At 38.7% G+C, this 27,086-nt stretch overlaps 1 protein-coding gene and 1 non-coding gene across 3 annotated transcripts in view; both read right to left on the bottom strand.

Annotated features, from left to right (window-relative positions):
- POLR3B (RNA polymerase III subunit B) overlaps positions 1-27,086 on the bottom strand; it is a 114,394-nt gene that overhangs the window by 32,984 nt on the left and 54,324 nt on the right. For both annotated transcript variants that reach the window (XM_059936816.1, XM_059936817.1), the window contains exons 15-23: positions 25,957-26,119; positions 24,528-24,681; positions 21,527-21,601; positions 20,838-20,936; positions 15,508-15,635; positions 7,194-7,403; positions 4,689-4,847; positions 3,027-3,144; positions 1,384-1,526 (exon numbers count right to left, since the gene is read on the bottom strand). In XM_059936816.1, coding sequence (XP_059792799.1) covers positions 1,384-1,526; positions 3,027-3,144; positions 4,689-4,847; positions 7,194-7,403; positions 15,508-15,635; positions 20,838-20,936; positions 21,527-21,601; positions 24,528-24,681; positions 25,957-26,119 — 1,249 coding nt within the window. The remainder of the gene's footprint in view (positions 1-1,383; positions 1,527-3,026; positions 3,145-4,688; positions 4,848-7,193; positions 7,404-15,507; positions 15,636-20,837; positions 20,937-21,526; positions 21,602-24,527; positions 24,682-25,956; positions 26,120-27,086) is intronic.
- Positions 17,621-17,727, bottom strand: LOC132373888 (U6 spliceosomal RNA). Its single transcript, XR_009505544.1, has one exon. It is a non-coding gene; the product is annotated as a U6 spliceosomal RNA (small nuclear RNA).

Genomic DNA, 27,086 nt, shown 5'->3' with positions numbered 1-27,086 from the left:
ATAGTATCTTAGTCTGAAACAGTTTCATTGATGGAATGACAACTAAGGCTAGATTCATCTGACCAAACAAATTGTAATATTTGATATACTTGCTTGGCAAATAAACAGTCAAAATCATCAAGAATACAATGTATAATTATCCTCAAACCAATCAAATAAAAACAAGAAGATACCATACCAGCAATTTATAAGCAAAGGTGAGGTTCAAAGTTGAAGAGTGAATGAATAACAGCCAATATTAATGATCATTGCTCTCACTTTTTGAGCACTTACTATGTGTCAGGCACAATCCTAACTGCTTAACAGTCAGGATAGCACAGTAGTTAGTTAAGAGCATGGACTCTAAAGCCAGGCTGCTAGGGTTTAGAAACGAGTTCTGCCACCAGCTGGGGACCTTGGGCAAGTGGCTAACACCTTTCTGTGCCTCTGCTTCCTCATCTACAAAATGCAGATCGTAACACTACCTACCTCCTGAGATTGCGTAAAAAACAAATGAGTTAGGAAATATAATGTGCTGAAGACACTGCCGCACACACAGTTAGTGCTACAAAAGTGTTAGCTGCTGTTGCTGTTCTTAAAACCAGTAAGTGGCAGACAGAGAAAAAATTCAAACCCCAGGACAAACTTAAAATACTAGGTATATATCGACTAGAAGAGACCTTACTGATAATGAGTTAATCAATAGTGACACAGTGCACACATTTCTTGAAGATAAAAAAACAAAACAAAACAAAACCAAAAATGAATGAAAACCCAGCATTGACCGTCAGTGGAAAGGGTGAGGCTCGCCAGCGGGCTCAGATGGAGAAGCAGCATCTAGGAGGAGGATCACCGTGCGGCGAACAAGCATGCACTGCAGGTGGGAGAGCAGGGGTCTAACACCAGCTCAGTGACTAGCTGGGCAGCCGTGACTGGCTGCTTACCAAGCGGAGTGTGAACTTCTCATCTGTTAAATAAAGGGGCAGATGAAGGTATCCTGCGGTGCTGACATCCTATGATACGATGCCCCAGCAGAACATACAGTATTTTAAATATATACCTTTCATAAAAAATAGGTATTACTATTTATTTCTGAACAGCCACTTGTACTTTAGTAGGTACATCATCTAGAATGTATTTATAATTATAATTTTGGTCCAAGCAGTTGTAGAATGAAATAAATAGCATAGCGAAGCAAAACCATGGTATATTTCTAAATGCCATTAAAATATAAACAGGTTAATCTGAGAAATAAAACAAGAATACTTTTGAGAACACAGTAATAATTTTTCAAACATACTAAATTTTTCTAATGAGCAGAGTTATAAAGTAGTTCTTATTTAAAGTGGTTAATAAATATTTTACTATAGTTTTATAAAAAAGTTGAGAAATGAAACAACTTACCTTTTTGCCCATGACGACTGCTGAATTTGTCTCCAATTTCTGGACGCCTTGTCTGTCTCAGCAGCATTTTGATCAGAAAAGCATCTTCGGCATTCGAAGATATCATCACTTTTTCAATATATGAATCCGTTGCCCCTTTGTAGCTAATATTAAGAGGAAGTCACTAAAGCAGAGTTTTCAAACTGCCCTTTGTGAACCTATCACCCTGGCCATATTTTATGTAATACCTATCACAGAATATTTTGACATTCCCATTTTGGGCTCTGAAAAAATGACTTTCATTTTTCAATAACAAATTCAAATGTGACAATATCCCTTGCACAGTCCTAGTTTAAAATGGCTAACATTTATTATGAGGCAGGCATAATGCCATTTAATCTTCACCACACATACTATTCACACATTGTTATTCCTTTACAGGAAATAAGGAATAAGGAAAACTTATAGGAAAACCGATGCTAAGAGAGGTTAAGCACTTGTCCAGGACGCATGCCTCATACAAAGCAGACCTGGGGTTTGAGCTGGAGCCTGTTACTCAACTCCAAATTATTAACCACTTTTTAAATATTACTTTTATCTACTCAGCTCTCCCATCGTGAATTTTTTCACACACTTCACCTCTTATCTGTTTTTCATACCATTAATCAGAGTCTACTCTGTGTCAGATCCTTGTAGGCTCTGGACATACAAAGATTAAGCAGACAAGGTTTCTGCCCCAAAGAAACACAACCAATAAAGGAAGAGAGAAAGGTAAGTGCAAGAAGGTTATCAGTGGTATGGGGAAGAGGAAAGGCCCGAGGGAGATGACAGTCAGTCCCACCAGGGGTTGGGGATGACAGTGGTAGCAGGGAGGGGCAGGCTATCAAGGACTGCTTCCCAGAGGAGGGGACCCTAGAGCTGAGTCCTGACCAGGGGGAATGAAATTCCAGGCAGAGGGAGCAGCATGAGTAAATGCACTGAAGTCAGATAGAACATTTGGAGAATAAGAGACAATTTACTAGAAATATGGGGGCCAATGTGCAAAAGGGTAAGGCTAGAGACGTATGCCAAGGGTCATGGACAGTCGTGTATGTATTACTATTTCATTTGGCCTTTATCCTACAGGCAACACTGTCACTGAGAGTTTTACTCAATCTACTCAAGTTTTATTCTAGTTACTCAATAGAGTTAACATGAACAGATGAGTAATTTAGGGGAAAAAATTACTCTGGCAGTAACAGAGAGAGCCTGAGAGATGTGGGGAGGTACAAGACTGGAGGCGGATAAGTGGTCACCAATAACAACGAGTCTAGCAGGAGAGGAGGGCCAAACTCAGACAGCTACAGCTATCATTGGTGGATAAGAGAACTGCTAAGGAGACAGAACTTACAGGATTTACCGAATTAAGGTTTGTAATAGAAAGGAGTCAGGATGGCGGTGCCACTCACCAAGAGAGGGACCCAGAAGGAGCATGTCTGAGGCTGGGGTAGGCGAGGGGAGAAAGATGGTTTGGATCTGGGTTTGGGGCCCCTGCTGTCCAGGTGCTGGTATGGAGCTGAAACTGGGCAGATGTCTATCTGGGAGTCAGCAGCCAAAAGGAGCTAACTTCCAATTTCCCCTATTCCTTCTTTTTAAAAACCTTACAATGTATTTCCAATACATACGTGATGGGCACATCTTTGTACTGCGGCTGCTGGGGCACATTACTTCCTTCCAAGGGAATCTGAGTCACTGTGGGCATGGACTTATTTACAAGCACTTGCTTGTTTTCTACTTTCTCACCTAAGAAAGAGAGAAGGGTGTTAGACAAATCACTATCATCTGTGTGGAACGCAAAGATAATTGGTGCATAAAACCATGTGATTAGACTTGGTGCATGAAATCCAGGAATGGAAGAAAACAAAGTCCACACAGTGAGAACTAGAGCTCAACAGGGCTTGTCTGTAACTTTGCAAGCCCATCTGAAAAACCCATAGATTAAGATCACACTGTGTATAAAATTAAGAAACTCATTTAGGGGACCATATTAACGCGAGAAAATTCATGTCAGTAGGTAGCAGTTTAAAATATCTCCTTGAGTGTCAGAACAGGTTTGGGCCACTTACTAGTTATTTCAACCAGTAATAAGTCACCACCAACCTAACCTGGACAATGAGAAAATACAAATATTTCTTTGATTTTCCTGCTATTCTCACCTTTGCTTGGTACCTGTTCATGGCAAGCTCAAAGACCAACTACTACACTACTGTCACTGCGCTTGTTTTCCCTGCCACGGCACCCAGGTTTAAGAGTGAGAGAAATTCTCCAAGAAACAAAGGCAGAGAGAGGTAGCGAAAGCCATGTACCACGTGACTCGGGGCACCACAGCGGATGCAGCATCACCGCCCGGCACTCACCCCCTGGGCAGCATCCGTGGGCAGGGCCGTGTGGACTTCCTCTCCCACACACCTTTCCAACCCAGCCCTCCTTCTTGCCACCTCCCCGCGGCTCCTGTCGCCTGGTGGCCTCAAGAGCTCTCATTTGGCCCCCTCTATCTTGGCTCCTTTCTACTTTCTTCTCCACACTGCGCCCTGCCTCTCCCCCTGCCCCTCCCCCCATCCCCATAGGCACACTGGCCTTCCTCAGGGTCCTTTAGTGAGCGAGCTGCAGGACACCTGCACAAGCCCTTCCCCCGCCTAGACATCCCCCCCCCTTCCCCTTCACTGGTTAACTCCACTCATCCTGCAGCTGTCGGTCACCTCCCCGGGGAAGGCTACCTCGATCTTCCTGACTAGGTCAAATACTCTTGCCATAAAATGGCCTCATAGCTCCTTATATGATTCCTTAACCTGGTTGTAATTTGACCTATGTTTGTGTGTGATCCTTTGATCAACGTTAGTCTCCCACGCTAGCCTACAAGACTCATCGGGGCAGGGGCTGTGGGTTGTATCAACAAAATTCATCACAGGTTTATAAGTACAACAGAGTCACAATTTTTAGTGGAAGAGGATTCTGAAGTCAGTCTGTAAGCTAAATGCACAAATGATGAAATACTGGTGTAGATGCAGGGACACGACCTTATTCTAAATATTTCCTTAAATTAGGCTCTATTCAAAATAATAAGTAGAAAAGTATAACTACAATAGATTGCTGTTATGTAAAAACGTATGCATAGAAAAACAGACTGGAAGGAAATTCATCAAAAGTGACCACACTGGTTGAGTTAGGATAGGGTTTTACAGGTTGCTATTTTTTTCTGCCCTGTATACCAAACATTTAGAAATACTGTTGAATAACTTTCGTAATTTAAAAATGTATACATTAAAAAAATTTTTAAAGGCTTTTACCTGGAGAACAAATACCATCTGCATCTAAAATTTCATGTCGCCAGATGGGTTTCCTTGTAGCAGCATCCAACATCGGCCCCATCACTTTATCAAAAGTCTGATTGGTATATCGTTTCAAAGTACATTTAGCATTTTTATATACAAGGCAACGCCCAAAGCCTAAAATGAAACCAAAATGGGTTCAGAACCACAAGTAATATGAAACTATGAGAAGTCAAGATTTGTGTTATTCAACAACCCACTACACTCTACCTCCCTTCCCCGCCAAAAAAACACCCCAAAACTGCTCTACATTTAGATAATCTGAGACTGGCCAAACCATATAACAATCTGATAACTTGAAGAACTGGCTCAGGATCTCTACGTACTAACCATATAAACACTAGAATCTCTACAACCATTTTCCAGCATGGAATATACCTCGTCAGGTTGGAGGAAAGTGACAGAGACCTAAGAATGTCACTGGGATTCTTTGAGAGCACAGAGCCATAGCACATGAAAACTGGAAAGGGCCTTAGAGATCACCTGGTTTAACCCCTCTATCCTACAGGTGCTACGAGTGAGGAGCAGAGAAATTAAGTGGCCAAGGTCACCCAGCACGGTGGTGGCTGAGTTGAGACAGACCGAGTTCACTGATCAGCCAGCATTCTTCTCATACATCATTTTGGTGCATAACTTCTGCTAACCTTCTCTGGAAGGTTTTCCTTTTGCTGATTTTGGCATTTAGAGGAAGTCCCAAACAAGCAAACAAAAACATTAATTTTTCTCCAGAGAGGAGAGAGAATAAAAAGGAGCAATCAAATAATTTTAATGGGAGAGACAGTTCACCGCTGCCCTGAAGATTAGAGTTTACTCTGATTACATTTTTAGACCACATTTATCTAGTGGATGAGGGAAAAGTGCTAGGACCAATTAACAATCTAAACATTAAGAAAAGTAAGCAAAATGAACAGAAGAAAACCTTTAGATGGAGCAAAAAACTCAACCACTGAATCCCACAAAAAGATTCGTCAGTTGTTCAAAAGAGCTGCCAATCCTGCACTAAATAACATTTCCTAACATGCTATGGCTGTATTTCTTTTTTCCCCTTTGGCCAAGCAGTTATTTTAAACTGGATTCTCCCTCTAGTCTCCTGAGGATATACTGAGCCATGTCAGAGTTCACTTAAACAGGAAAAAGTCTCCAGATTAAATGCCAGCTATTACTGAAGAAATAAATGCATAGCTGTAAAATCCTTTGCTTATGATTCTCCACCAAAAGCAGAACTCTTTCAAGAAATCTAAGAATGTGAGTCAGAAAATCAATCAGGGAAGAGTGGATTTCTAAATAAAATCTCAGTGCTCTAATGTAATTTTTTAAATATGAAGGTGACCATGCGATGAAACAACACATTTCTACAACTGGATAGTAGATGAAGATATTTGTGTGTCTTCGAGAAAGGTCTCCGTCATTATGGCTCCTGGTAAATTGTGTATGGCCATAATAAACTCGGCTCAGAGAGCCAGCTGCTTTGGAAACGTTACATGATCTTGAAATTTCGTACAATGGCCATTAAGTGCAACGTGCTGGAGTGCTGTGTGAATCTGAACTGCATGAAATCAGAAGCGTTTTCTTCTAAGTGTAAATGGACATTTTATTTACAGGTGGGAGCTTAAAAGCAAGAGGACAGTAAACTCAGATCATTAAATTGTGTTGTGGGGTTTCTGACAGATATCACAAAGTCTTCAGATTTCCACATAAATGTAACCACTTAATCAGAAAGGAAAACACCTAGTTTTAAAGCATGGCTGTTGTCATTTGGAGGAAAAAAAGAGGCATAAATTAAGTGCAGCCAACATTAATGCCAAAGACACATGTCTAGGAGTACTATTATGGCAGCCTAGCAACTAGGAAGAGTGAAGGGGAAGGCAGAGTGGGTACGTAGGGAGGAAGGAGAGAAACAGACGATGAAGACAGAAGTCAGACCGCAGATCAGGTGATGGCTAACAAACCACCAAGTGGGGACCTGCAAAAGTAAACTGTCAAAACTGGGGAAGAAAAACGTAAAAACAATGAGCCAGGGTTTGTGTATGTGTACTTTTATCATTTTGCTAACAAAAAGGTACAGCATTATAGGGTTGAGATATACAATTAAAAAAATAGCCTTTTACATACAAATATTGCTACTGTCCTCTCAAACAGGTTTGTTGTTGAATATATAACTATTTTCAAAAAACATATTTCACTTATTGTAATTCCTGCTAGGAATTGTCTCAAGTCAGCAATAAATTAAAATAAAGGGAAAAAAAGATTCCTTATTAATATTTAACTAATTACCTCTATATAATATTCATTTAAAAAATGTTAACACCAAAACATAACCACCTCCTGTTTGTATATTATAAAATTCAAATCACTTGAAACTGACATTACCATTTTGACATCAAGTGACTTTCATATTGATCATGCCTGTATCTAAATCTGCACAAAGCACCTTTGGTGTTAGAGCTTTGAAAATTCACTTACCTCTGTCCAAGGAAGCCTTGTTTAAAACAAGAGCATCTTCTATATCATAGCCACTATAACTCATCACAGCAACTGTCGCATTCTGTCCAGCTGGCAGTTTCTCAAATTCTATCAACTCAATAGTCTTTGTTTTAACCATGGGTTTTTGTGGATATGCCAGGAGATACATGAGAGTATCAATTCTGTTCCGCTGGTTGTATCCAATGGTACCTTCATTGATATTGGAGAAAATGAGATGCAACTTTCTATTATATCAAATAATTAGCTACCAATGAATACAGAGATAAACACATTAATTTTACTAATTAAAATGAAGAAAATCTTCAGGTCAAATATTTAAAAAGCAATACTCTCATAGTGATTAACAACTTTTAAAAACAATTTTTCTCAGTTATGTTAAAAATCCTACAAAGAAGAAAAATCACATTCAAGGTGTACTAATCTAAATAATTTCAACTTTTTGGATTTATAAAATTGATCCCATTTGAAGAGTTTTAGTCTCCACTGGTTAATTTCACATGTAAGTCAACAATTCTGTATTTGGTTCTACTATGTTCCAGGCACATTTCCAGTTGCAATTGGAGAACACCCCCCAGTGCTGAGAGGCAAAAAGCTTATACAGTAGGACAAACAGATACATTTCATCAAAAGAAATCAACAATTACAAATGTTCTAAATGAAAAGAAAGCAGGAAAAAAGGGAGGGAACAGGATGAAGAGGAGAGTGAAAGCAGAGAAGAGCAGACTTATCCATTTGCTTAACTATTCATTTATTAAGCAGTTAATAAACACCTACTCTGTGCCCAGCATTGGAGATAAAATGGGGAAAGGCAGGGTCCCTTCCCCTAGGGAATCCAGGGCCCTGTCCAATCAGGGATAGGCTTTTCTCTCCTTAGCAATCAGCCTTTCCACCTGATTGGGCCTTGGAGGGGTATCACTGTCATCGGAAAGTGAAACCAGAATGTTACCTACCCTTCTTCTTTTTCCCCATTGGGGTGCATTAGGGTTCAAAGACCTGCCTGAAAAAAGGCTTTCAGTCTCCTGGGCTTGTGAACACACAATCACTCCTACTCAGAGACCTTAAAAACCAGGAAACTCATGTTTGTCCTACTGTTGAGCTTGAGTGTGGGCTTCTCCCAGGTATCTCTTCTTTCCTGCCCTGAGTGGCGCATCTACAACCCTCACCCACCCCAAGACGTTAACGTGCCATTTAATGGAGTTAAGCTTTAATGTGAGCAGATACCAAAACTCAGTATTTATTTTCTTTACCTTTTTCTCTTATGTCATTAAATCAATGGTGATTTCAATTCAGGGATGAAAATAACCTATTCAGGCAGCAAAAATGATATGGTACAATACTCCTTGACGATTACTATTGAAAGAAATAATGAAATCTGTGGGGCTCTAAAGAAACGAGCACCTGGTACAGTGCTGGGCTCACCACCGATGCCCAATAAATGTCAAGTAAACGAAATTATGAGAATACATATTTGTGCTTAAGTCTCTAGAAAATTTATCAAGCGTCAGCTGAAAAACAATAGCTAAACGGAACCTCATCAAATTTTTGTCAAGTTTACACTATAAATTGCCAATTAATGTCATTTTAGTGCCAACTAATAAACTGGGCAGGATACCTGGTAATAGATCACTTCCTGTTTTAGAAAGAAAATTGTTGCTGCTTGGATTGTTCACTGACAATAAGTTGGTTCTTTTACATGAAATCATTTCAAATTTATGTTGAGATTTCAGCTCCAATGAGACAAGGATTCAGGCAATGTCCCACTAGGCTGCCAAACATGTCCTCTGAAACCTGAGACGAGCATTATTATGCAGCAGGGAAGCATAGCCGGCTGCACCTCTAAACAATGGTGAAAGAGACGGGATCCTGCTATAAATTGTGCTACCAGGCCCAGAACTTAATTCTTGGGTACTGCAACTGACCATCGAATAGATGAACAGCAAAATGGTTTAGCAAAAGTTTGGTGCTTATGATCTCATCAGAAATTTTCCTTTAAAGACTTTTTAAAGAAGTTGTAGGTGTATACATATATACACATCTTTAGCAGCACTGACAATGGGTGTGTAGGTTAAAACATGATTTATAAACTATGACTTCTAAATTATAAAACTTCCAAATGCCACCACACACCATAATTTTATAAAAATTATGAATGATTGGTTATTTTTACCAATAAGCAAGCTTTTTAAAGAAAATGTCATGTAGAAATTACATTATAACACTAGTCTGCGGTGAAGCACATGCTCAAACTGGGATGCCTCTATTAGTATTTTCAGCTTCCTTAAGGGCACTTCATATATATAATAACGCATACAACAAGAATATCTATAAGCTGAATTCTCCTTCTACTGTCCCATTTTGCTATAACTATAATCTCCAATGATTTCATTTTCTTACTACCCAGGACATAATCTTTCCTACAAAGTCTTATTTTCTTGATCAAAACTTTCTTAAGGAGTCACAGGTTGGCATAACAAGGTATGTAAGTGTACGTTAAAACAGTGAAGAAGTTTATTATTTTAAGGTGAGATGAAAAAATGTAAGGATACACATAGTTTAGAAAATGTATACTGACAAACATAAAATGAAGTTTTATACATTTATCTATTTTTTCCCATCCTCCTTTGCCCAATTTCTTTTTATTTAATCAATATTATTGAATTACAATAAACTTCACCCATTTAAAGTGTACAAGTTGAGCTCTGACAGATATATGCATCTGTGAAACCACCACCAGAGCCAAGATCCAGAACATTTCCAATACTCCCAAAAGGTCCCTCCCTCTGTCCCTGGCCCCAGGCAACCAAGGATCTGTTTATCAGTATAGATCAGTTTGCATTTTCTAGAATTTTATATAAATGGAATCATACAGTATGTACACTCTTGTGCTGCTTCTTTCATGTAGCATGATTCTGGGATGCATCCACGTGGCTGTAACAGAGTTCATTCCTTTTTATTGCTGAGTAGTATTCCATCATATGAATATACATTTTGTTTATCCATTCAACTGTTGATGGATATTTGGGATGTTTCCCATTTGGGGCTACTGTGAATAAAGTTGCTATGAACATTCAAGCACAAGTCTTTGTATATTTATTTCTCTTGAATAAATACATAGGAGTGGAGCTTCTGCGTTGTTTGCTGAGGGTATGGTTAACTTTCAGAAACAACTTAAGAATTTTCCAAAGTGACTTTACTGTTTTACATTTTCATCAGTGTGTGAGCATTCTGGCTGCTCCACATCCTCACAAACACTTAGAATGTCAGTCTTTTTCAATTGAGTCGTTCTAATGAGTGTGCAGTCATATCTCACAGAAATTTACATTTACCTGATGACTAATAACATTGAACATATTTTCATAAGCTTATTGGTTATTCCTTTGTGAGGTGTCTGAGTTTTTTTTTTCCCTTTTATTTGGGTTGTCTTATTATCGAAGAGTTCTTTGTACATATACTGGATACAAATCCTCTATCAGATATATGTATTACAAATACCTTCTCCCATTCTGTGGCTTAATCGTGTCTTTCATATTCTGAACAGTATCTTTCAAAGAGAAAAAGTTTAATTTTGAGAAAGTCTAATTTATTAATTTTTTCCTTTTTTATAGTTTGTGCTTTTGATGTTCTATCTAAGAAATCTTAGGTGATTTGAGTTCACAAGGATTTTTGCTTAAGTTTCCTTCTATAAGTTTTACAGTTTTAGCTCTTACATTTAGGGCTGTGATTCATTCTGTATTAACTTTTTGTATGGTATGAGGTAGAAGCTGATGTTCCTTTTTTTCTATATAGATACTGAGACATTTTACTTTGTTGAAAAGATTTTCCTTTCCTCTAAATTGCCCTGATATGCTCATCAAAAATCAATTGCCCATAAATGTGTGGGTCTACTTCTGGATTCTGTTCCATTGAACTATATGTCTACCCTAATGTCAATATCATTACTGTGGTTTTAGGGTAAGTCTAAACACCAGGTTGTATGTCTTCCAACTTAGTTCTTCATTTCAAAGATTGTTTTCAAAAATCTGCATCTGATTTCTTAACAATTTTAATGTGCTCAGAGATTTATTCGTTGTTGAAACATTTATTAAGTACCTACTAAACTGGCACTAGGTTAGGCCCAAGGGATATAGTAATAAATAACAGACATAGTTCCTGTCCTCAAGGAACTTATAATCTATGGTGTAGCAGGGAAGGTACCTTCATCATGATCCACAGTGAATTGGAAAAAGTGAGGAAAGAAGTTAGTTTCAGTGGAGAAAAATTTTAGTAAGTTTTACAAATGTCATGGTGTAAAAGATATAATGTAACTTCTTATAAGTTTCTCAACCAAACTGGAATTCAGTTTCCTTGTCAGAAACAAAAAAGGTATGTATTATAGTTGACAGGATTATTAAGATGATTTAAAAGAAATGTACGTAAATCAGTTGGGTATTCACTAAGTGGCAGCATTCATTATGACTAATATTAACAATATTAGTAAAGAAAATATACACCCATCACCCTGCAATACCACCCATTCTACCTCCAACTCTAACCCGACATACTGAACTTTAATTTTACCTCCGTAAGTGCTCATTATTAACATTCTAGTCTCAGGAACTGTCACATAAGCTTACTTCTAAAATAGCTACAATGATCTTATTTTTTTTTTAACCAACAGAATTCTAAAAAAGAATTGCCAGGGATAATTTGGTCAAGACATCTTTTCATTTTGTATCCCCAAATGGATAAAAAAATAGTCTAAAAAAAAAAATTCAAACAGAAAGTGGGAGAAGAGGAGATGTAGAATGAAACAACATTTTATGAGGATCTTTGTATATTATGTGTTTTTAATACTTTAAAATTCTCCAGCCTATTTCTAGTACATCCCATCCTACTGTAAAGTGGGGGATACGAGAGAAGGAACTACCCACTTAGGAAGAGACTCTATTGAAAACAAAAACCAAAACAGAAGTTGCATTAGCTCCTGACTTTAAAAAAACAAAAGACAAAACAGTCCCAGCAATTTGGAGTTGAAGGAGGAAGGGGTGGTGAGAAGGAGCGGGGGCTGGAGGAGGTATGTGATGCATATTCATTAACTGAGCTGATAGTGACTAAAAGATCCTTTTGAAGAGGAGAAAGTGTTCCACTAGAGGATTGCCAACTAATAAAATGGGCAGGATATGAAAGTGTGACTCATGTGAACTTGGTGTCTGGTGCCAGGGAGAGAGCATACAATGCAGGCCCATCACACAGCCTTCACTTGTAGCACTGAGTGACCTGGAGACCTTTCCATTTCCACACACGTCTACCTGACTTCTTGCTCTGAACCATGTCACAACAAACAGAGCCATATCCATGGAAGGGAGGTGTTTCTCAGCAGCACAGTAAGACGCTGTGTGGAAACTTGAACTTTATGAATAATTTAAAGAGCCTTAGATTTAAGAAACACCCTCTGCTGGTGTTTCATGTTGGAATCAAGTCAGCCCTCTCTTATGTACAAGGTAAGGCTCTCAGTCTCTGTGGTTTGTGCTGTCTTGGTCTCCTTCGTAGTGACAGAAAATGACTTTCTCTTATTTTTTCACTCTGTTGAATGGGAGGGATTGGTAGTAAAAGGTATATAGTAAACTTCCAGGTTGGTTAGAGTATTTAGCAAATTAATTCTGGGATCCTGTCTTTCACTTTCCACATGGACTAACAGATGAACAGCAACTAAAATATTATGTTAGAAAATCCACACAGAGTCTCTGAGATGTATATAGTCTTCAGCATGGCTAATATTTAAAATGGGATAGTGTGACTTTTAGTTATCAGCTGTCAAGACAGCAGGGAATTAAAATAACTCCGAGAAGTCCAACTCAAAGAGCCAGGTCTCTGTTCTGGATCTCTGTTCTTCAGACCCAGGTCTCTGTTCTGGGTCTCTCCCTCTGCCGGCCTCTTTCCTTTTGCGAGTTTTCCTATAGCCCTCGCTCAATACTTCTGCAGCTACTACAGTGTCCAAAGAGCAAGGTGGCCTTCTCATGTGCAAACTTTAAATATACTTTAATCTCATGGCTTTTCTTTCCAGTCAGGTGTTTTATAATAACAAACAGTAACAAAGGCTTTTTTTTATTACTTAAGATATTCAGTGGCTTTTGTCTTCCTAGCGTCAGCAGTCACGTCAGAGGATTGTATCCAAGGAGCTAAATGTGCAGGACCCAGGGTCAGAGCAGCTGAATACACCAACCTCAGAAAACACAGACAATGAATTGCAAATGACACTCAAAACAAAACGAGAAAAAAAACCTTCACACAGAAAACTACAAAAGAACTCTACAGACACTGAATTGGCTTTCTGTACACACTGATCCTGCTTAACTGTGTGTGGTAACTAGCCGAACGTTTCAGATACTCATGGCTACAAAATAAAAGGCTTTTTTTTTTTGGTAGGAAGAGGAGTTACAAAAATAAAAATATTATTTCTTTCATTCAATCACTTCTTTATTTAAAAAAAAAAAAAAGATTTGCCAAGTGGAGATAGATGCAGCTCTTTCTGTTTCAATCTTCAAACACACTAAAGAGTGGCATTAGCGATGAAGTGATTAGTCTTCCGTTAATTCTGCTGAAAGTTCTACACAAAAGGTGTATTGTTTCAGCTGGGATTCACATCATGAAACAAAATGGTTTGGTAAACCCAATAGAAGTGATAGCCCTTTCATGACACACAGGATTCAGTACTGTATATTTCAACTTGTTAGCAAGTCAGAAGCACAAGCGGGAAATCAGCCTACACTGCTGCTGAGTATGAATGGGAAAGGCTAAATTGATGAGCCGCTGTTTAGATTTTCCCACTGGGAATTATTCTGAACTGTCCAGGCATTACATCATTCAGGTAAATGGTAGCAGGACAACATGCTTCTTATGTCTTTATTGCCAACCAAAGGGCAATATAAAAACTCAAAAGGAAATACATACTCTTTATCCGTAGGAGAAACAGAATGCCTTAATTGCCAAGCTATGGTCAACTGCATTTAATTGTAAGTAACTGAGCAGCTAACTGCATTCTGGTTGTTACCCAAATGCAATGCAGAGACCTTTTACAGTTTCTTTATGAACCTCCTTGTATCATACTTTAAATCAGAGATGACAAGTCACATTGATGTCATAGACATAAATGAAAATAAAACCTATTAAACTTATTAGGATTTAAATGAGTTTTAAAAACATTTCAAAAAAAAGCTTATAAGCAAAACTTTTTTTGCTAGTATCCTCTCTGTATCCTCTTCAAGACAAAACTCAAACTCCCCAACATATGGCATCTCTCCACCATGCTTCTATGTCCATACTACAGTGTATACTATACAAAACGGCCATACCAAAGTACCAAGACTTCCCCCACACACTGCTCGCTTACGTTTCCATACCTGTGAGAAATACTCAGTATCTTTCAAGGCTCAGTTCAGTTCTGGTCTTCAGAAACAGCCCACTCTCTAATCTTAGGTGTTCTTTCTGCTTAGTCCCTTAGATTCTGGCTATCGTCTACTACGGCATTTATCAGACTATATTGAATTACTGTTGTATTTGTTGGTCTCTCCTGCTAGACTGTGAACTCACTGAGGGCAGGGCTCTGTGTTTTCTCTATATTTTCAGGTTCCAGCCTCAATGATTGGTTTATTATTGATGCTCAATAAATGCTACGGATGATAAATAAATTAATAGATAAATGAATGAAAGGGAAGAAAAATAGAAAGAAGAAAGGAAAATGAACTCAGAAAATGGTGTGACACATACTGAGTGTTTCAGGAGCTATAGGAGCAATTGCGTGGATATAATGGGTTCAATGACTGTCACCCAGACAATTACTAAGTACATTCTAATACACACTGTGCAACTTTATCTCTATTGCCTTTTGCTCTCCTCCCTTAACCTCGAGTTTTCCTGCTCTTTCTTGCATCTCTCCTGCTTAACAATTTACATTTATATAGGGCTTTTCTCTTTATATTTATAACCCCCCTGTAATTCTGTGATAGTTATTATATATCCTTTTGTTTGGTCAAGAGGACAAGTTCAGAGAGGTTTTCTCCATTTTTGTTTAAGCTTTAGACATGACAGGGGCACCTACAAGCACTGCAGAATTCCACAGACAACCTCCTGAGTTTGGTAACACTCAGGTGTTAGCAACGCCTGACCTGGCCCAACATGCAACACTAGTGAAGTAAGAATAACACAGTATTGTGAAGCAATTATACTCCAATAAAGAGCTGTTAAAAAAAAAAAAGAATAAAGACGTAAGTATTTATCCAAGTATTTAGAAGCAAGTTCAAGGAGGAACTCTTACCCATGGCTTGTTTCCCCATGGCACACTGATATGTGTTTCTTGGGGACTGGTTGTGATGAGGGTATGGGATCAGGCCAGCACAAACGCCAAGAAGAGTGAAGGGTTCAATCTCCAAGTGGGTGGTATCCCTATCAAGTTAATTAAGAATCAGACATCTTAGGCACCAAGTATTAAAATACATATCTCTTAAAGGGTATAAAAAATATTATTATCTAGGCCCCTGAGGACTAAACTTAAAATTTAAGTTTACATAAATACATACAAAAATGTATATATAAAACACATACATTTATATCAATATAATAATAAAACCTCATACCAATTAAATTTGATGCTAGTAAAACTGATAGAAGGAAAACACAGTTAAATATAACAAAGCAAATTATTTTTTTCAGTGAAACTAAAGAGTGAAACTTTTATTATTTGTAGAAATATAAGAGATAGGAGACAATATGGAATGCCTATATAAAAAATAAAACATCATTACATACTAATAATAATAACTCATTTAAAGAAATTACTATATTAAGCACATAGAAATACAGTATCAAAAATATCTACACGGCACAACATTGTAAATCAACTGTACTTCAATAAAATGTCTTAAAAATAATTTTTTTTTAATATATCTATATGGATGAGTGGCCTGCTTTTCCCCACTTTTCCAACGTATATCAATGAGAAAGCTGTATTACCATTTTAGAGAGAGGAATATATCCCCTTTAATAGTTACTATAGACCTATGGGGACCAATACTGTAACCACTAGCTAAATGTGGCTATTGAGCACTTGAAAAGTTAGACTAGAATGGCTGAGAAACTGAATTTTTAATTTTACTTAATTTTAATTATCTTACATTTTAAAGCTCAAATTTAAATTGAAATAGCTCAGTTCAGTTATTTAAAACCTTTTAGTTATGTTTGTAACCACTTACATGTATTACTCTACTTTTTCAATTGTAAATGTTATGAAATCAGATCAAGTATTTCCAATGAGGGCCTTCCCTGGTGGCGCAGTGGTTAAGAATCCGCTGGCCAATGCAGGGGACACGGGTTCGAGCCCTGGTCCAGGAAGATCCCACATGCCGCGGAGCAGCTAAGCCCACGTGCCACAACTACTGAGCCTGCGCTCTGGAGCCTGCGAGCCACAACTGCTGAAGCCTACGCACCGCAACGAAGAATAGTCCCCGCTCACTGCAACTAGAGAAAGCCCATGCGCAGCAATGAAGACCCAACACAGCCAAAAATAAATAATAAATAAAATAAATAAATTTTTTAAGAAAAGAAGTATTTCCAATGAAAATTTAGCATCCAAATTGAGATGCGGTGTAAGTGCACACCAGATTTTGAAGACTTAGTAGGAAAAAAAGGTAAAATATCTCAATATTTTTATATTGGCTACATGTTGATATGATAATCTTTCAAATATATTGGGTTAAATAAAATTATTAAAATTAATTTCATCTGTTTCTTTTTACTTCTTTAATGTGACTACAAGAAAACTTAAAGTCATATGGTGACTTGCATTATATTTCTATAGATATGGGGCACAAAGTAAGACTTGACCTAGTAGATGTTAGAATCTTGGTTACTTTCGTAATATGTTTTTGCAGAAAACTCAGTTTTGGCTAAATGATAAAGCAACTCAGCTATCTGAATGGGAAAGGGCAGCCAGACTGTTTTTAGGTCTTGCTGAAAGTAACAGATCTCACATCCAGGATCTGTGGTCTCCAATGACCTTCTGTCCCTTCCTCAAGTGTTTCTGAAGCATAACTTTAATCATAATTTCAACAGTTTACAGTACTTTTTTTTTTTCCTGAGCCAAATGACATAACTTTTTTTTAATTCTTGATAGTCAAATTGAAATACAAAATAATTGTACCAAATTCCACTGAAATCAACAAATTGAGAGGATCTGATTTACCATAACATCTCTTACATTTGTATTACAATTTAAGTATACATTATATACCAACATAATACTTCATAGGTATATAATGAGATGTTCTTATTTACTATTTCATAATTTTCCAAAGAAGATGTTTCTTCTTTTTTATGTGACTGGTGAAATTGAAATAGATTAATAATTATCTGTCTTATGTTCATCTTCTCTTAAAAATATGGAATGCTTCACGAATTTGCATGTCATCCTTGCACAGGGGCCATGCTAATCTTCTCTGAATCGTTCCAATTTTTGTATATGTGCTGCTGAAGCAAGCACTACAGTACTTCTGAAGAGAAGTGATTTCCAAGATAACCCAACACATCATGGAAAATTAGTTGCAATGTACATGGCAAAAGATCTCCCACTTATCCATCTATTTGCTTTTCATTACACATGTATTGAATTGTGTCCCTCGTTTGGTTAGAGAGGATGCTTTCCATGTAGTTCTTGGTTTGAAGAATATAATTCTGACCTTATGACCTCACAGAACCTCAATCCTCTCCGTCACTTTAGGCCTTTGTCAGCAGAGAGGGAAGGGGCTCTAGGTTTTGTTTTTTTTTTTTTTTTTTTAAATATTTACTTATGTATTTATTTATTCTAGCTGCGCCAGGTCTTAGTTTTTTTTTAGAAATTCACGTTCTTTTATTTATTTATTTATTTTTTTATGACTGTGTTGGGTCTTAGTTTCTGTGTGAGGGCTTTCTCTAGTTGTGGCAAGTGGGGACCACTCTTCATCGCGTTGCGCGGGCCTCTCACCATCGCGGCCTCTCTTGTTGCGGAGCACAGGCTCCAGACGCGCAGGCTCAGTAATTGTGGCTCACGGGCCCAGTTGCTCCGTGGCATGTGGGATCTTCCCAGACCAGGGCTCGAACCCGTGTCCCCTGCATTGGCAGGCGGATTCTCAACCACTGCGCCACCAGGGAAGCCCCGGTTTTGTTTTCTTTGTTTCTGTTTTTTACAGAGAAACAGCTTATAGTGACATTTTATAGCCTAGAATAAAACAGTTTGTTTAAAATGTACTGTTCTGTTTATATATTGCCAATTTGACCAATGCAAATTAAAACTACTTTTTCCGATGTAAAGATTGGGGTAAGCTGAAAATGAAGAAGGTAAAGATCTAAGTTTTTTCTTTTTTCATAACAACAACATACATAAGATCATATACTATCTTACTATCTAATAATTACTGGAAGTCCAAACTTTGTAAAAGTCTGGATTCGAATTTTACAAAACAGAAAGGAATATTATTATTCAAAATTATAACCACCCTAAGTTTCTACCCTGAACAGGAAATAGGAGACTTCCTGTTCACTATGCATAAGGGCCTTAAATTTAGCTCAAATTAAGACTAAGTGACCTGTTGCTTGCAATAGTGAAAAAACTGGAAACAGCCTAAATAGTCATCAATAGGGGAACAATTAAATAAGTTATCTATATGTAGTCAGACAATGTAATAAAAAGCAAATAAAATTATATATATATATAAAAATATATATATACATACATTAATGTGGAAAAATATCCAGGATGATAATGTTAATTACATTAAGTTAAAAAATCAAGACACTGAAAAATAATTGCAAAAGGTATGTATGTTTGCCTTCACTTAGAAAAAAATCTAAAAGAGTACATATTAAACCATTTGCACTGGTTACTTCTGGAGGGTGGAGTTTGGCGGGATGGGGAATTACTTTATGCATTTCTACATTTTAACAAATGTCATAAGTATGAATTAATACCAATTTTTTCTTATTTTTAAAATAAATTAATTTGATATATGGGATAGCTTGGTGATCGGGTGATACTGATAGTTATATTCCTTTATGGCAGTGAACAAAACAGAGAAAAATCCCTGCCTTCATGAAGCTTCTAGTGGCGGGAGACAGACAATACACAGATGCATCAATAAAATACATGTTTTACAGATTTTAAGATTTAAGCACTAGAAAAATAAAGCAGCGAAGAGGGGCGGTCAGAGGAGGGATTTCTACTTTAAATAGGGTGGTCAGGGCAACTCGCTGAGAAGGTGGTACCTGAGTGAAGACCTGGAGGATGTGAAGGAGTGAGCCATGCACGTAGGTGACAGCGTTCCAGGTGGAGGGGACAGCCAGGGCAGAGGGGCTGGGGCAGGAGCATGAAGAAGAGGCCAGTGTGGTTAAAACAGAGTGAGAGGGGAGAGGGAGGAGATGATGCTGCAGCCATAGCTTCCTTGTAGGAACGTGAAGGCCTCTGTAAGGACTTCAGAGGGAGATGGAAAGCCACTGGGTGGGGTGGGGCTGGGGGGTGGTTTGAGAAGAGAAGTGACGAGACCATTCTGATCTATGAAGAACAGACTATATGGGAACAAGTGCAAACCTAGTCAGGAGCCTTTTGCAAGGATCCAGACAAGCAATGGCAGTGGCCTGCAGTAGGGCGGTAGGTGGAGGTGGTGAAAAGAGCTCAGATTCCGGGTATACTTTGAAAGTCCACATGGTATGTTAAGCGATTAGATGTGGGTGTAGAGGGCAAGAGGAGTCAAGGCTGAAACTGAGGTTTCTGGCTTGAGGAACCAGGATGGAATCGTTATTTGTGGGGTTACTATATAATTCTCCAGTCAATCTTTAAACGAGGGGTATAAAAATAGTACTTTGAGAGATTCATACCTTTAAGGAATAAAAATTCTGCTGAAAAGCATTATTAAATTACAGTAAGACAAAAATAAAGTGGTATATCTCATCTGGTAGTGGAAAACAGAAAACTACTTTCCTGACTGAAGACATAAATAGTTATCAGGTGGCAGTATTAAACTCCCTAACCATTTAATAGCATAATTGCAAAAATTCTAATTTCAGGTAAGTGGTACCTCAGCCACATGCATCAGACACCAAGTTATATAAATGTCCTATAATGTATTCCAAATGGAGCAAAGATGTTTCTAAAAATATCACTGTTCTAAAAGAAACACTGTGAACATATTACCATTTCATGTCTATATTGCACATAAGTTTAGAGATAGCTTTACAACATACAAGGTAGGGAATTCCTGCATTGACAACAGGAATTCAGACATCCACTGACAAAATCAACCATGGAACAGATAAATACACCATTATGTAGCCTGATTCATTAGTTTAATTTTGGCAGTAATCGAATATTAAAATCAGAGAAGCAATTCCTTTTAAGAAATGTACAGTGAGTGTAAAATGAAAAGGAAGGATAATTAAATCTAAAGATTATTTGTTAGCAGTTTTGTGGTACTCCTGGGATAAACTATGGGTTATGCTTCCTTATAAAACAGTATACTTCTAACAGTTCCTACTAAGAATACACAAAAGAATTGAAGATGAAATGAAAAAAGAAGGTAGTGTCTATCATCAGAACAGGTTTTAATTATGGTTGTTACTTACTTATTAATTGTATGTTCATAGAGTGCAATGTTACAGTCATTTTCTTCATTCACATCTAAATATTCAACCAGACTCTCATGCAAGAAATCTTCAAAATTCCTGGGAAAATATTGGTGAAATGGACATTGTTAAAAAGCATTTTACTGCAGTATTTTATATGCAACAGTGGAAGATACATGCTTTCACTTAGGCCCAAAGCATCTTTCTCTCCCGAAAAGTATCAATACATTGGGATGTTTGAAACACATTATTCTCAGATCATAGAGTTATCACAAGTCACCGAAATAAAAAGAGTAAAACATCTGTGACTCTTGTCAATCTGGTCCCACTTCTAAAAATACCTTCTATGACTTTAAAAACCCCATATGATGAGAGACCCATAGTACGTCAGATGTCTACATCAACATATCCTTCTCGTCCTAGAAACACTGAAGAGTGTGCTAATTTACACCAAGACTCTGTAATCCTCATGATCTAAATTGATAAATATTTTACAATGTCCAAGCAAGTTCACATAGAAAAGAACAGGTTTTTAACAGGTTGATATATCTGGTAGAGAGGAATTAAGAGACTAAAAATGAAAATATGTAATACTTTTCTTAAAAGCTCAGATCAAATAACATTACTTCTGTTTAGATCACATAAATGAGTATTAAGGAGACTGAGGAGTTTTGCTTTTGGCTATTTACCTGTACCCCTGAGCCAGCTCTTCCATATGCTTATTTGTGACTGCAGGCTTCTGTTTCTTAACAATTATATAGGGTCTGGAATAGAAAAACAGAAAAAAACCCAAAAAACAAAACAGATTTACAGTAGTTCAACAAAATAATTAAATCAGTAAGTTTACTATAGTGAAATGAGGGAAGCTGTAGATATGATCAAACTTATTTCTGGAGTGCTTGAGGACACCAGGTATTTTTTACAAGTGTGAGTGCACAGGGGCCTATTTTCTCTTTCTCACATACACACACACACACACGCACACACGCACACACCAGCTCATGTGTGCACATATACATGTATACACACACAGTCCTTTCTCCAAGTATCTTAGGAAATATTTGGTTCTGAATGAGAAAGCAGCATGAAATGATACTCAATAAAGTCTAGAAAAAAAACCCAAAACCTTTAATACCTTTAATATCATATTTTTTAAAAAACTGTGTAAATGCATCCATCATACCAAAAGCATCTCCTGATTTCATACTGGGAATATGGAGAGGTCAGCAGGCAGAGAACCATCACCAAGGAAAACAATGGCATTTTGTAGTGAAGGTCTGATGACTATCAGCTGTCTAGAGTGGTTTGCTTTAGGATAAACATCCCTGGGCTACGCGCGAGCAGGGTACTTAAAGCTACACACAACCAAAGAGTGGGTATGAGTTTGCAGGGAATATAGCTTTTTCACTTTGGGATTTTTAGTGATGTAATGGGCGTAAGGTAGAGAGCTTTGGTCCACACGTTCTGGTAGATTAACCTGTAACTGTCAGTGGTGATTTGCCTCTGAGGGCTTCGCCACCACGAAGAAACACCCGACACAAAGGACGGCACGCGGCACAAAACGTCAAGGGCTGTTGCTATTTGGACAAGCGGCTCTTACAGAGAGGAGCAAGTAACCAGCAGACACTCGTGCGCTCCACCCTCAAGTCCAAATAACGATTTGAGGACTAATGAGCACTTTTAAACAGTTAAGAAGAGGAGCTGCACAATTACAAAAGGGGGTACAAGCTGCTGGAAAGTGAACAGGGTGAACTCTTCATGGGACTCAACACTGCCTCAAAATCCTGGCTGCCCCTTGGCAGGGAAGCAGAGACCCTGCTGCCTCCCTCATTTGGGGCTGCAGTTTAGCTCAGCTTAAGAGACTGAGAAGTGATGACAGAGCAGGGGTAGGAGAGGGAGGGGACCACACTTAGCCACCTCAGTTACCTTTCACTTTACTCAATGAATTCTACTAATTCTTCCTGCCAGATCTATGTTGTGTCGTTACACAATCACTTCTGAAAAAAAAAGAACTAGTTTTCTTTTAGGCTATGCCATATTATATGGGATGTAATGAAAGAGAAAAATTCTAAAAAAGAGTAAGCTAGAAAATGTCAGTGTTTTTCCCACCCTTAACTGGACCATGTTAATAGCTATAAATAAGCATCCAGTGTTTGCCTGACACCCTACAAGGCACTTACCAGACCTTATATCAATCCTAGGGAGGCACTGTTATTTACATATTTACAGCTGAGGAAATCAAGGTCCAGAGACTTAAGTAATAAACTCAGAGTCACACAAGTCAGTAAGTGGGACACTAGGATTCAAACACAGGTATAGCATCAGTTAGGGCTCTTTGGTTGCAAAGAATAGGAACCAACTCTGGCAGATTTAAGCAAAGATGGAATTTACTAAAAAATAAGAAGAAAATTTTAAGGAATTTACCAAAAGGCTAAGAATTTACTAGGAGGATAAGAATCAAAGAAAAAGGTGCAATGCTCAGGCTCAGAAAGAAAAGGAGCTAGAACAGTCCCAAGGATCCAGAAAGGCAGGGGTAATGAGCAGTCTCCTGTATGCATCGCTGCCAGGATGCATCTGTTCCGACCACTTCTATCCTCTTTGGGATTCAAACTCTCTGAAGAGACAGTCTGACTGGCCTGGCTTGGGTCATCCGCCTGACCTTTGGCTGAGCAGGAGAGAGCACCTGACTGACCGTCCCAAGAAGGCTGCCAGTGGGGAAGGGCAATCCTCAAAGGAGAATGACGAGGGTAACTGGAAGGAAACAAGGATGCCAGACAGACACAGACACTGGCAGTCCACTCTCCCCGCTGGGCAGACTTCCAAGCTCTTGCCACCACTCTAGCCACTGCCAGCTCACTGACTTGTGCCCTCACACTACCTGAGGTCCACAAAGAAAGACTTTGGTGAATCAAGTGAAGGCCTATGAAACAAGGTGACATCCTCAGCTGAAGTCCCCGTCTGACCCCAAAGGACCAGATACCATGTCATGTTCATCTGCGTACCACCACCTCCGACACAGCACCTGTACAAAATAGGCCCTAGATACGTGTGGAATGAATATAAGGCACCTACTTTTCTACCGGATCTAATGTTATGGGATCTCTTCATGCTTCTATGTTTCCTATTCTTGCCATTCCTTAGCCTTTCTCCTTTCCTCCTTTATCCTTTAAAGCAATCCTACTTTAAAGGTCAGTTCATAGCAACAGAATATAGTGGGTAAAATCAGGACTGCTGGAGTCAAATGAATTCTAAGGACTTCCGAGTGAAAAACAGACTCCACCACTATCTGGCTTTGGGTAATTTACTTAGTCTTACTAAACCCCAGTACCTCATTTGTTAAATGAAAATAATAATCCAACGTTACAGGGTTGAATGTAGTTAAAGCCTTACACATAATACATCTATTAAGATAATAAATAATGGCTAGCACTTATTACTCGCAGAGTTGGTTGTTATTACTAATCATTTCTGCCTTTCCCAGCGGACTGAGTTCTCTGAGGGCAGAGACTGACTCCCATTAATCTTTGAATCCCCAGTAGCCAGTATGCATATTCATGAGGTGCTTGCTAAGTGAATTAAATTTATCTTAACAATGAAAGAGGTTAAAGCAGCTTCAAAAATAAAAACAAGTCCATTTCTTTCAAAAGCAAACATAAAGAGATCTTAACAACTCTTTCTAGCCACATCTACCTGCACAGCCTTCCTCCATCAGAGGAAATATAGACACACCGATCTGTCAGATTCGTTGAGATGGAAACAAATTCATTGATATATCCTGCTCTTCGCATCAGTCGAAACGTATTCACCAGCTTCTTGTGGTCTCGAATGACACCTAGGATGTTACCTAAGCAGAAAGAAGTAAGAATATTCAAGACTGAAATAAAAAATAAATCTAATGGGATTTAAAATATTTACTCAATAAAAACAATAAGCAGCACTGAGCAGTCATATGGAAGTACTGTTATTAAGCCTGCAGCCAGCCCACAAGGCTGGAGGGAGCCCCAGAGTGGAGTGGTCAAGGGCAGCCCGGGGTGGGGACCGGAGTCCAGGGCCAGGCCTCCCACACCCTGGCTGCATAACACTGGTGAAGTCAGCCTCAGTCTCCTCGTCTGTCAGCACCGTGCAGGCACATGAACTCGGGGTCCAGACCCCTGGGTCTGAACACTGGCTCCACCACTTCTACAGGGTCGATGAGAGGATTAAGTGAGCTGATCTCATGGAAAGCACTTAGAACTGGACACAGCACCTCGTAACTGCTATTTTTAAACCGGTTTTCTTGTCATCATCTGAGAAATGAGGAAAATGGCCTTTGGCTCCCAGGGTTAGTGTGAGGATTCAGAGAGGTACTGGGTGAGTACCCAGAGTAAGGACTCACTCAGCGTTAGCTGCCAGAATTCACTGAGCGAGGCAGGCAGCGAACAGCCCTGTTTGCCTTCTCACCAGCCCACGCGGGAAATGGTGAAGGCCCCCCAGAGCAGGAAGAAGGGGGAGAAGAGCATGGGGGCTGAGGCCAGGATGAGCGCATGCAGCACACCTGTGAGGGGACAGGCGCCCAGGCCACCAAGCCACAGCTGCTGCAGCATCTCTGGAGGACTCCGAAGTGGGTGGGAAGGGGTACGAGAGAAGCGAATGGAGCAGGAGCTGAAGGAAAGGGACCCTCTCGCCAGAGGCTGCTGACAGTCACTCTCTCAGTGGCTGAATACAAGTCATCTCACTGTAAGGGCTGATCTGATTATTTTTGCAGAACGTCTCACATATTTAACTTGAACTTAAAGATACCGTATTGAGCCTCATTCCACTGTGGATACGCTGCCAGTTGTCAAAGGGTAGAAAGCAAATGGTCTCTGCACCATTACCCTTTAGCTCTGATAGCTGTATTGTCTCAGAACCTGGATCACTCAGCCAATGGAATAACTGTTTCTGTTACCATTTTTTCTACCTTTCAATTAAAGTCAACCTGGGTCCAGAATTAAAGTATACTCAGGGGGTACAGCTCAGTGGCAGAGAATTTGACTGCAGAATTAAAGTATATTTGTGCTCTATATACATGGATAGTAGTCGATTCCCTCCCCCTCCCCACAGACTGTTTAGGATCAACATGTCTCCATAATACACTCACCATTAAGAAAGACAAGAAATACATTTGGGTAAGACAGCTCTTCCCCACATAATAAATTCACATCTTCTACTCCCAGGTTACTGGCTAATTTAACAATGGGTCCATCTTCCATGTCAGTTGTGATGTGCGTCATAAGGGCCAAGTTTTTAACCAAACCACATGCCTAAAAAACAAAAGATAGTCATTTCTAAGAATGAACATGAGTAACACAAAGTACAGTTTGTGTCTGAAAATAGCTCACCACCCCACTGGTGACAAGGCAAAGCAGTACAGCCTCGTAGGGAACACTTTGGAGATTCATACAAAGCCTTAAGGATATACCTACCCCTTATCCCAGAGGAATTTATCCTGAACTAGAAAGCAAGGATATAAACATAGATTTAGCCACAGACATGCTCAGCACAGTACTATTTGAACTGGAAATAATGATGGCATTATAAATGTCCCCTCCCCAAAGAAACCAATTACCTAAATTGCTATTCCCTGACAAAAGAACATCACAGTCATTAAGATGACACTGTATAAAAACGGTAAAGGAAAACATTGATAATTGTGAATACATAAAAATATAAAACTGATGGCCTGAAATGAGAAAGAGTCTGCAAAATAACTGGCCGGTATTCTCCAAGCTTCTTGGTCATAAAAGACAAAGACTGAAGAACTGCTCCAGATTAAGAGGCTAAGGAGACTCAACAACTGAGAGCAATCCTGGATCAAAAGAGACAGCGGGGCAACTGGCAAAATCTGAATCAGGTCTACAGATTACGATACTGTTATCAATGTTAATTTCATAATTGGGGTTATGAAAGTTGATAACTGGGGTTATGAGGTTGAAAACTGGGCTACAGTTACACAAGATGTCACATCTGGGGAATCTAGGTGAAGGATCATGGAAATTCTTTGCACTATTTTTGCAACTATTTTTGTATGTCTGAAATTATTTCAAAGTAAAAAGGAAATGAAAAAAATATTTTTAAACTTCTATACAACCAGAGGAAAAAAATCTAAAGCAAACATATAAACAAGGACGTAATACAGCAAATTAAGAAAAAAAAACAAAAACAAAAACACTTGAGACACATGTGACATGTAAAGATTACATCTTCAATCTTAGAAACCATCTGCTGTAG

This window comes from Balaenoptera ricei, chromosome 10, assembly GCF_028023285.1.
Source record: "Balaenoptera ricei isolate mBalRic1 chromosome 10, mBalRic1.hap2, whole genome shotgun sequence".
Taxonomy (NCBI): Eukaryota; Metazoa; Chordata; class Mammalia; order Artiodactyla; family Balaenopteridae; genus Balaenoptera; species Balaenoptera ricei.
Note: the sequence above shows the minus strand (reverse complement) of the source record. Positions and strands in the feature narration are given on the sequence as shown.